Source organism: Ictalurus punctatus, chromosome 16 (assembly GCF_001660625.3).
Source record: "Ictalurus punctatus breed USDA103 chromosome 16, Coco_2.0, whole genome shotgun sequence".
Lineage (NCBI taxonomy): Eukaryota > Metazoa > Chordata > Actinopteri > Siluriformes > Ictaluridae > Ictalurus > Ictalurus punctatus.
Genome location: NC_030431.2, coordinates 12,656,503 through 12,668,082, shown reverse-complemented (window position 1 = coordinate 12,668,082; position 11,580 = coordinate 12,656,503). Strand labels below are relative to the sequence as shown.

Sequence of the window (11,580 nt, the reverse complement as noted above, 5' to 3'; positions counted from 1 at the left end):
TTAGTTTATTATTAATTAATTATTTAATTATGGATTATTAATTAATTAATAGTTTATTATTAATCTTATCAAAATTAAAATAACTCCAAAAGTCATAAAATGGGGAAAAATATTAAAACAGACTTTGGGGCAACAAATTTAAAACGGAATCCATAGGGCCTAAGAGGAACAGTGTAGTGTACCAATGACTGACCTTTGCCCTTAGTCTGACGTGCTGCCACAGCAATTAACCCCATATCCTCTGGTAACTGCAACATCAATCTATAAAGAGAAAAAAAACAATCAGATATAAGTAATATAAACAAAAAACATACATTAACACTACTAATTGTTCTACATTATACACCATCCCTTTTTAACTGAATTTCTCCTTGAAAGCTCATAGGTACAGGCAAATATGCTCCCATCTCTCTCCCTCACTCACTCACTCACTCACTATGAGCTGAAAGAAGAGCTGACAGCTCACTGCTGTTGCGTTCTCAAACCACTGGATTTTAATTGAACTTTGACCCCCATCTCAGGGTTTCTAGCCCAGTGCTCTCATCAAATAACACCCCCACTAAAGTAAACAAGCGTCCACTTGACCCTGTGTCACTCACACACACACACTTCCTCAGGCCACACAGCAAGGTGACACTCAGGTGCCAATCTCGCTCTAATTGCTGAACAAACAGATAATTATTCTGCCAGATGCTACGATGAATTAGACACAAGGTCAATACGGGGAAAGCTGCAAATTCAAAAAGAACCTAAAGAAGCAATGTGGATCCTGCAAATAAATAAATAAATAAATAAATAAATAAATAAATACTGGAACATGGAAGATTGCTTTAGATGATTCAAAAAAGTTTAGTACTTGTTCTATAGCACAGTACCGTATCTATACTGTCTATCACTGTCTACTGTTCTGTTCTGTGTTAATATCTATTAAACAGTAGCTTGAAGTGCACATTAAGTTAAGATAGTTGCAGACACCATTTCCCTCTCAGGGATAAACATTAACCGTTGCATACATGTGGAAGTTAAACCTTTATTGCTTTTTGCTAAATTCAGGGTCTCCATAGAATAAAAATAAATAAATAAATCACAATAGAGTAAAGCCAACACAATTAGACCGGGTGAAGACGCTCTAATACATTTGAAGCATCTTTTCAAATTTTGGAAAAAGAATGCTAAGCATGCAACACCACAATTTACCAATCCAGCTGCCTGTCTGATGAAGTCAAACAGTAATGCTGAAAAGGAATCCTTATATTAGTTCCTTTACAAAGTCATGTTAGTCAGGCACATTAATTAAATGCTGGAATCACTTTTACACATCTGACACATCAAATTTTGTGGAATGCATAGTGTATAAAGTGTTGGATATTTTAATTTTAAAAAAGTAAAAATAACAGAGTAAAAATAAAGAGTGGAGAGAAAAAAACCCGAACTAATTTTAAATTGCAACAATATTTGCCAACAGTCATGTGCAAAGCCGCTACTAGGGCCACACATTCTCTGTCTAACAGATGGAAATTTGTCTTATTCCAGGGTGGCTAGAGGTAACACACACAGGAATCTGGAGGGAATCCTGGTGCGATCTGTCATTTACAAAAAATAAATTTACACAAGAGCTTAACCAGGGAGAACCTCAATTTCCTTGGCCAAAGCCTGGGAGGCTGAGACACAGGGCAGTAATTCAGGGCTTTCTGATGCAAAGAGACAGTATTACAGAGACAGAGACTTTAAATTGCACTCCCATAATCCGGTAAATTCCCAGACCAAACAGTCCCTGTGAACAGGAGGCTTGCAGAGCAACTCTATTAGAGCGAGTGATATCTTTATCTCCACTGGATAAAAAGGAACACCAACAGTTGATAGATCTACTCTCAGAAGAAGCAACACTGAACCTAATACTGGCTTGGTAGGACTGAAATTACTGCATGCACTGCTCCTTTAATTCCACTTCTCTCATAAGTGAAAGAGCCAGACATACAAAGGAAACACTCTGCTTTGGAGGAAAAAAAAAATTATGTTACTGCTTACAGTAAATTGAGAGTTTGGTAAGACTTATTTGAATAGCAAATGAATACTTAACCACATTCTTGGAATTTTACCTCATAGTACTATTACATTTAGCCATCACTGCAGACAAATAGGTATTTATGAGAAATGCAGATTTAAAAGTGGCCAAGGCAGAAGGTGCAGGAAACCAAATGCTAATTTGTAGACTTAGGAATTTCTTCGCTCAAACTCATACTAATTAAATTGGACATATTGTAAGAGCCTGAAAGCCAAAAAGTCTCCATCATGTGCCACAAGCACAAGGAAAAAGCAACAAAAACGCAGGACGTGGGCGGCTGTAACATCAAAAAAAAAAAAAAAAAAACCTTAAGCTACTCCTGGCACATGACCCAATTTCCGAAAAATCCTTCAACTATCAATTGAACTACACAAAAGGAATGCATGCTGGATTTAGGACAACTTGCAAGTGACTTCAGGTACTGAAAAAGGGCCAAGGGATAATGCTGGAAAAACAATATGGTGCTATTTAACTGAATCCCCATCCTGCTTATTTGTTAAAAGATATGGAATTAGAGACAAAGGAAGACAGTCAGACACAGACAAACAGATTTGTCCCATGTCTGGGAGTGGGGTGTGCGGTGCAGGTGGTAGGATCCTGACCTCGAGGCGGTGTAGGCCGGTTAGGCGGTGGGGCTGAGCGCCATGGATAATTGAGAGCTTGCGCTGTTTGGCAGGACCACCAGAGAACCCCGAGCGCTGGATCGTGACGAGCGCCGCTGCTTTACAAATCAAGAGGCGACAAGGGTGCACGAGAGGCCCAGACGTCTCTCTGTGCTCCTTCAGCCAAGCAAAATGAACTTTTAATAAGAACATCAGCAGCTAACAGTGCGAGGAGAGCCAGGAGCGACCTCTCAGACTGCTGCACCAGCGTACTTGTGCCAAAGACTAAATTAAGCGCACCTAAGGGGGCGTATGATACAGCACTGTATGTGTGTGTGGCCAGCATTTTCCTTTGAATGAGTAAATGAATGATATGTAGAAAATTGTTTTAAAAAAACCTAAAAATGAAGTTCTGATTTTAAAAAAAAAATAAAAAAATTATATATATATATATATATATATATATATATATATATATATATATATATATATATATATATATATATATATATATATAAAATCCATTCCAGGCTTTAAAAGATTTAAGTAATTTTTGGAAATATCTTAATTTGTAATTGCTTAGTGAATCCAAAAAGTGTGAATAAAGATAAATAAAATAAATAATCAATTCTATACAAAGTTATACTAGGAGAAAATTATATTGAAGTAGGAAGGCAAGAAGGGAGCTGAGCAACAAAAATAAGACATTCAGAATGGACTTTCTCTCTTGCCCTTTACTCTCAGTTTCTCTGTCTTTGTCCAGTGGAAATCAATCTTGACAGATTAGCATGCAAAGTGGCATCAAATTAATTTCTGCTACACAAATATGAGATCAGGCTTGGATCAGCTCAAACAACTCTCTCCTAAACAGAATACTCTTACTGGCTCAAAGAGGCACCTTCAATAAGAGCTGTGAGGCCGAGGGGTGTGTGTGTGGCGCGGGGATGAGGAGTGTGAGGGGCTGAAGTGGGTAATCTATAATAAGCCAGAGCTCAAGTCTGTGAGCTTTGCAATACGCAGTCTAATTTATTCCTCCAAAGTTAATCTCATTTTCAAAGCACGTCCACCAAGCAGCTCAGAGGTTTGTCTGCGACCGAGGAACCCGAAAACACATTCGAAAAATTCCCAATAACGGCCACAAAGGAGAGCTGGAGGATGGAAAAAAGGCCCACAATTAGCAATTAGACATTGACAATGGGTGAGTTTCACTACAACTGCAGCCTATCAAATGCTGCCATTCCAGCAATTCCATCACTGCCCCTTCGCATGAGGCAAAAGTTTGGACTATCTCCAGACAAATACACAAACCAAAGAGAAAGGTCCAGGACTGACCTGCCTCAACAGAAGAGAAACTGCATGTCCAATTTGCTGAATAGTAAGTAAATGAATGAATGAATTAATTAATTAGATCCAGGTATGACTTGATTTGCATTGCACGTGGTTCTTATTGTTCTGATGAATTGTGATAAGGAATGTAACCTTCTTTCTGCAAGGGCCATCACTGCCTATAGAAACTTAACTACTGTGAATATATACATTTGCTGAAGTGATATGCCTTAGGTCCCATGGTTGAAAATTTGAATTTGATCAGCTTTTCATCACCTTCACAGGCTCTACTCATAGAACACTTGTTACATATGAAGCTGTGGTTCTGTGAACCCTGGGACACTGTCAAGAGTGCTAAGAATTACCTTGATACCTTCTTGGGTGAGTGCGCATGCATGCAAAGACCATCCAAAAAGTCTTTTTTTTTTGCAAATATGGCTGGATTATCATTATTATTATTTCTGGATAATGCATGACAATGCAATGAGAAACGACCCACTTTAGGACACTGGAAAGGTGTTATCCAGGCAATCAGCCCATCTATGATGCCCACCAGTAGTTGGCTAGTCTCTGTTTAGACAAGGAAGCCCCTTGTGTCTTTCCTCTGTGTGGCAGATATACTGAGGACTGGATGACCATTGTATGGTCTACGTAGCACCAGAGGGTGTGCACTAGGCACAACAGAGAACACTATGCAGTTTCTGCTACAAGTTCTTGGGCCAGAACCCTGGTTTTCAGCACAAGGCTACTCAAGGTCATCTGGCCACCAACATATGGAGTGCCTACTGTCAAATGAGATGCTGAATGATAGCTAGCAAAAGAACAGTTTTAGAGACACCCATTTCAGATCGGCATCTAGATCGTAAGGAGGGGGCCATAAGAGACACCAGCAACCAGGGGAGACCCCTATCCCATGGCAAGTTCTAGAGGATTGGCATTCCTCCATATGTGGCATATGGAGACACCTCAGCCCTTTAAGAAAGGTTATACGTTTATGAGATGCCAGAGAGATGGTGCTGTGACATTCCAAACACACTTAGTTTAGATGGAGACTCGCAACTCTCTAGCAGTCCCTGATGAAAGTTTGGTATTTTAGGAATTGTTCAGATATAGTAGATGAGGTGTACTCCATCTGCAAAACACCTTCCACCTAAGGGCATACAAGACTCATGTACCAGGGACTCTTGTCCAGTTCTGTTTCCAGGACTGCTAAACAGGAATCCTCAGTCTGTGCTTCACCCCTAAAAGGCCAATCCCATAAGCACAGGTGACCTGGCTGGGGGTCTAGCCTCAGGCCGATAACCAACTTCACAAAATCCCTTCTAGCATCCTTGCCAGGAGCTGTTACCTCACGGCAGCTTGGATAATTAAAACTAATATGTCCATTAATATCCGCCAGACAGAGTGTGGGCCAATTAACTGTGAAGTCTGTTTCAATGTTAGGGAGTTCTTGTCAGAGTTCACCATGAGACCGTAATGTGAGCATGGAAGTTTGACATGTCCCGAATGGTCTGCTTGTTGGTGGGAGCACATAGGAACAAGCTGTCCAAATACCACTGTATCCTGATGCCATCAGAGTAGAGTGTGCCACCTGCAGATATCTTGAAAAGAACAATGGTCCTAGAGAGCAGGTGAAAGGTAATTGGATTGCCTGGCCCTGGAAAGTAAATCTCAGAAAACAATTGTGTTATGGGATGGTGGGAACCTATAAATATGCATTATGCAGATAATCTATGGCATGAATTACATCTGGCAACTTTAGTATAGGGAAGGTGAGGGCTTTTAAGAATGAGTTCAGCCCAATAATATTTAGAATTGCAAACTTCCTTCTGAACAAGAAGGTACATTTAGTAGAACCCTCTGTTCTGAACTGTGGGGTCTACTTTATGAATGTACCCCTTCCCAAAACAGAACAATTTTCTTGTGTCAGAGTGGCAACCTTGTTGCGGTCAGATATCAACAAGGTCCTGAGTCACAAGAAATTTGTGGGCTGACAATTTGTATCACTGCAGCACTGTCAACAGTACCCACTGATATTATGTAGTCACTGATCAATTAGTAAGGCTGGGGATCAATGGCCAAATCCCTGCCCTTTATAACACATTTGGATATATAGCATCATTTGGTGAGGCCACCAGTGAGGTGATCTCCTTTAATGTTGTCAATAAAATCCTGGCACTTTGGGATAGTAAATGTTGTAACCAGTGCCGGGAGAGTGCGCATTTGGTGTTGCAGTTATAGAAACCGCCAAAATGTGTTGACAGAGGTCGATCCATTTAAAAAATCAGTGATTATAGTTAAGCCAAATCTGCCGCCAGGTCGTCCATACCAATTGACTTTGGTTGCTTTTCTGGTTTTGTACTGAGCTTATGATTCTTTGTCAGATGTAGGTGTTTCTGACTGGCTAGAGAATCAACTCAACCAGGCTAGCAGAACTTAGCCACCATCCAGCTAATCTGTAGATGGCAGGAAGTGTGGAGAAAACTTTGAGTAGAAAAAACAGACAGTGGACATGACTCAGAGGGAGGAGAATGACAGGTGAATGAAGGGAAACCTGATTCCATCCCCATTATGCAGGTCAGCATAGTCCAACTAACTTATCAGGCTCATGGGCATGCCCCAGACAACCACACTTTTAGCACGTATGCAAAAAGTCCCTGGTCAGTTAGATATTGGAAGATGTGAATGATCGAAGTAGATGGCACCAGCCCAGGGAAACCAAGAATATGAGGTGAATAACGGTTCGAGCAACAACGCAGAGCAGTAGTGGCTTACTCACGAACAGTGCATCGAGTGATAATATAAAGGCTAGTGATAAGTTGATGCTAGAGGACACCACGGACTTCCTCGGCATTCTCGAGAGATCGTGCTAGAATGTAAGAAAAAAAAAAATGCACTCCCCACAGCAGAAGAGAAGATAGTGGGCCATAGGAGTCCATCACCAGCTTTGGAGGACAGGATTACATGTAGCTCAGACCATAGTCATAAGCTGTTATGCACCTAGATCCATATTATGTACATGACCACCCTGTGACAAACATGTAAATAGTAAATGGTCTGCAATTACATCGCGCCTTTTAACCTTAGCAATTCTACAAAGCACTTTACACTGTTTCTCATTCACCCATTCTCACACACACACACACACACAACAAGGCGCTAGCCCGCCAATGGGAGCAACTTGGGGTTCAGTATCTTACCCATGGACACTTTGGCATGTGGAGTTGACAACATGTACAAGGTGAGAAGAAGAAAAGGGACAAATGACTGGTTGACAGCAGTGTGTGTGTGTGTGTGTGTGTGTGTGTGTGTGTGTGTGTAGAACTACCGGGTTATCGGCGAATGAGCAGCAATCAGGCCTCCTGAAAGGCAGAATTGTCTGGAAGCCTCTTCTGTCCTGCCATTGTAAAACTCCTGATTACAACACGCTCACGACAAAGAAACACAAAAGGACTGAAAGAGAGAGAACTCCTTAGAGGAGGGATAGCTTTCACTGCCGAGAGCGCATCATGTGTGGGAGAATGCAGATCACAGGCTGCTGAGCCCAAAGGGTCACTTACACAGTGATTGGAGAGGGGGTGTGGGTGAGGGTCAGAGAACACACAGCCGCCATCACAGAGAGATCAGAGAGAGGGACACACACACACAAACAAAAGCAGGATTTGCCTAGCCAGGTCCTTACTCTTACGCCACTAAAACTGCTCTTAGTCTTTCACTCCTTACCAATATGCCTAGATAAAGTTGTCCAACAGCGAGCCTCCAATCTGACAGCATAGCAGTGATCAAGTCCTTGGTGTGAATAGCACGCCCACTGCAAACTGTCCGAATACATATATTTATTCATCACACAACCTTATGCTCTCTCTAACTAAAACAATTTAGAAAATGTTATATGAAACATTTCAGGGTTACTAGCTCACATCAACCACATACTTCTGACTGGATCTGGAATTGCAAATCAAACAAAAAAACATGCTGATTGCTGATATCAGTGCATCTTTAAAAGTGGATTTTCCCTCACTTAACATAAGCATATTAGTATTGATCAGTAGCAGGCATAAACGTGATGATCGATAGAAGAGCTCTAATCTGTAAATGTGATTAATTGGAATAATCCTGTTTTCCGAAGAGCCGCAAGAATTATCATTTTCGAACAGGGGCTCAGAGCTGATCAATCAGAATTGTTCACCATTACCGAATGAAGTGAGACTCATCCCTCTTCTCTCTCTCTCTTGGATACATGAAAGGTTAGTATGCAGAATGCAAAACTTAAGATATCATATTATATTATATTTTATCATATTTGGCTGTGACTAAAATGATTTTATGAAATCATAAAATAATTTAAAATCAAGTCAACTTAAATTTGATCATCATTTAAAAAAAAAATAATAATTGTAAAATAGTTTTTAGCACCACATATGCACAGTAGCTGTTGGATTGTTTTGTATAATTTTAGGTGACGCATGATGCTTAGTAGTCAGAATGGCCAGAGCAATCAGTGTCTCTACTTCTCCCAGCCTAACCCTCTGCTCTACTTCTCACTCTGCTCAGTGGCGATGTAAACTCTTGGACCATCTGGCACCGATGGAGGAATAAGAATATGAAATAAGGACTCATAGCATCTGCTTACAATTTTAGATAATTGGTCGTAGAGTCTGCAAGGTCAATTGGACCACTTTTGCTTTATGTACAAACCTGCTGCTTTAGTAACTGTGGACCTTTTCCTTTCCCCCCCTTTCCACTCCTTACCCAGCGTTAGTGTTTTTCACAGGAAACAGAGTCTAATTCCGCACAGTGTCCGTTTGGATTTCGGATTCGCTGTTAAAACAAGCGCTGATTGCAGCAACTGGGGCCAACAGCGGTGCCTCAGTCTGCCATGTGCATGTGTGGGGGCATGTGTGTGTTAATTACTCTCGGACATCAAGAGGGAGGTGTTTGACTGACCTACTTATGCGTTCACTTCTAAAATAGATTCAGCCAATGGAGTAATATTGCATGTGAAGTTCACGTAATCTACAGTTTAAAATCTAGGAATATAAAATAGTTGCAGAGGAAATAAAACAATATGTCCTTTCATATAATAACACGTCAGGAAAAGTATGCTTTCTGAGTGACCTCTGTAGCTTCAGGTGAACTGAAAACATTTTCCTTACGTGATGGGAGGAGACGCAGGGTAACAGAGAGCTTTAGGCATGAGAATCTGAATTACAACAGCAGGAAAATAATCATTTACTCTCTACATATGCATATGTTTGTGTGTAGCTGCCTGCAAATTGACTGCTCCCTTGTGCTTAACCAGTAAACACCTCACACACTTAACTACCATGAGCAGCTGTACAGGCCAGTGCTATACATAAGACTACCCGAACCCCCTAATCACACAAGGTTATATGATTCACTGACAGCAGGGATGGACAATATTATCCTATTATGTAACAATATTATATTATAATATATACAATTTCATGACACACAATATGCATCGCATACTTGTAATCTCTGATATATTGCGAGATCGCTCAGCTGTACTCATTTATCAGTGATCAAGCATATTCCTAACAAACAAGCAATATGAAATAGGTTACATTAGTAACCGAAACTCAGCTGGTGCTAAACCACATGAGCTGAAGAGAAGATTCCATTAACATGGGTGTTAATAAGAGCAGGCAGCAGCAGCCTGCTGGGAGATGCCCTTGCCCCATGGTCCGTGGGGGCATTGAGATTCTGGCCCGGTTGTGACCTTGTGAGAACACTGGCCTGTCTCTCCCTCTACCTATTATTAGGCTGTTCTGGTCAAACAAAGCGCTAATACTCTGGCCAAACATACCGCTCCCCCTCTAACTCTCTCTTTCTCCTCGCATACACACAGACATATGCCCCGTACCATCGTACCCCCACAGTCACACAGAACCCCCCTTTTCAGTTCAGTCTTCAGTCAATATAAGAGACTTCTCCCACAGTATAGAGCACTATACTCGCAACCAAAACCCAGTACTGCCTTATTACTCAGCCTGCTATAGCCCTCCTTATCCTCTGTTGAGAGGGCTACAGAGAGAGAGAGAGAGAGAGAGAGAGAGAGAGAGAGAGAGAGAGAGAGGGAGGGAGAGTTATTAAACTGAAAGCTGGGAAAACTAATATTAAACTTCCAGTGCATTTAAAAAAAAGGAAATTAGCATAACTTTACCATCTTCTGGAAATACAAGAAAGTAATTTGTGCAAAAGTGTGACCTGCAACAAGATGCGAGTCATATTGTGCCATCAGCCAAGGGCTCCGCACCATCTTCCTGAATAAGAAGTGTTTCTGCCTACTGGAGTGAAATAAACAAACTCACAATAAAAGCGTAAGATAATTAAAGAAAGCACTCCAAATGATTAAAAATCAAACCTGATTTATACATATTGTAAAAACAACGCTCTGACAACCTGTTGATACCACGCCCATATGCCCCAAACACAGCCAAATAATAGGCAAACAGCTTTTTCTAAGGCTAGACTCAGTTTTGATAATTGATCCTTTTTGGAGCTACACTGGAGGTGCTACACACACATACAAACATACATATACATATATATAAAAACATTACACACACGCGATACACACTTCCAGGTGCTTTTAAGCACTTTCCAACAGGTTGGGTGTTGAACAAAAGCACGTTCTAAACAGTCTTTAAATAACCTATAATTTGCAATTATATACGGACAAAGCTGAACCAAAAAGAACAAAGAAGATGAAGAGAACGTGTGAACCCTCAACACATTTATATAATTGCTAATTGACTTATGGACTTGCATAGACCTGCTCTATTTCTTTGTAAAATACAAAAGGATACAGAGCATGCAACGGCACTTCGAGGATGTGATCTAGAGAAGACTGTTAAGAGAAGAATAATACTACTTAATCAGATTGTAGCAAGAGGACATCTGGAAATTACTCTCATAATCAAGCAGGAGGGAAATCAAACTGTAGCCGTGTTTCTTTTTTCCTCCACCGCCTTGCTTTTTTTCCCTTAGCCTACAACACTAATGACAACACTGTCACTTCCAATCACTCCAGCTGCGCTCCAGAATCCATTTTTCAAACTTTATGACAGCTCTAATGGCTCCCACCTGCGTCTGTGATCCAGCCTGTTGACTGGCGAGCTTGCCGTGTTAAGGGGAGCCGAAGACAAAGAGCTCCATTAGGCGCAGCCGGCCCTACTGCAGTGAGCTCACTCATGCATTAAATCAGTTCCAGCTCAAATCTTCAATTGACGCCCTCCTGCCTCTAAATGTGGGAAGATGGACGCCTCCCCCATCAGCCTCATCAGTGCCACAGCAGCCACCACTGGCAATGCCACCATGAAAAGTTCTAACACCAGGGGTTTAGGTATGACAATGTAATATGTACTATTATGTCTAGGTATGAGAATGTATCATGGGCTAGGTGAAGTGCTTCTTAGTAATAAGAGTTTTCCATATCATAAAAAGTAAAACTGGTTCTGGGTGTAGTGTAACCACAGTGCTGGACCACAGTCGGAGTTTTCCACTGAAGGACTTAATTATTGGTTTCACCTACTCCGTGTCCAGTAAACGGCATACGTAACT

General features: G+C 41.1%; 1 protein-coding gene across 4 annotated transcripts in view; it reads right to left on the bottom strand.

Moving 5' to 3' along the window:
• The window catches only part of hlcs (holocarboxylase synthetase (biotin-(proprionyl-CoA-carboxylase (ATP-hydrolysing)) ligase)), a 36,250-nt gene that overhangs the window by 8,028 nt on the left and 16,642 nt on the right, over window positions 1–11,580 (bottom strand). For all 4 annotated transcript variants that reach the window (XM_017489726.3, XM_053686865.1, XM_017489725.3 and 1 more), the window contains one exon: window positions 194–261. In XM_017489726.3, coding sequence (XP_017345215.1) covers window positions 194–261 — 68 coding nt within the window. The remainder of the gene's footprint in view (window positions 1–193; window positions 262–11,580) is intronic.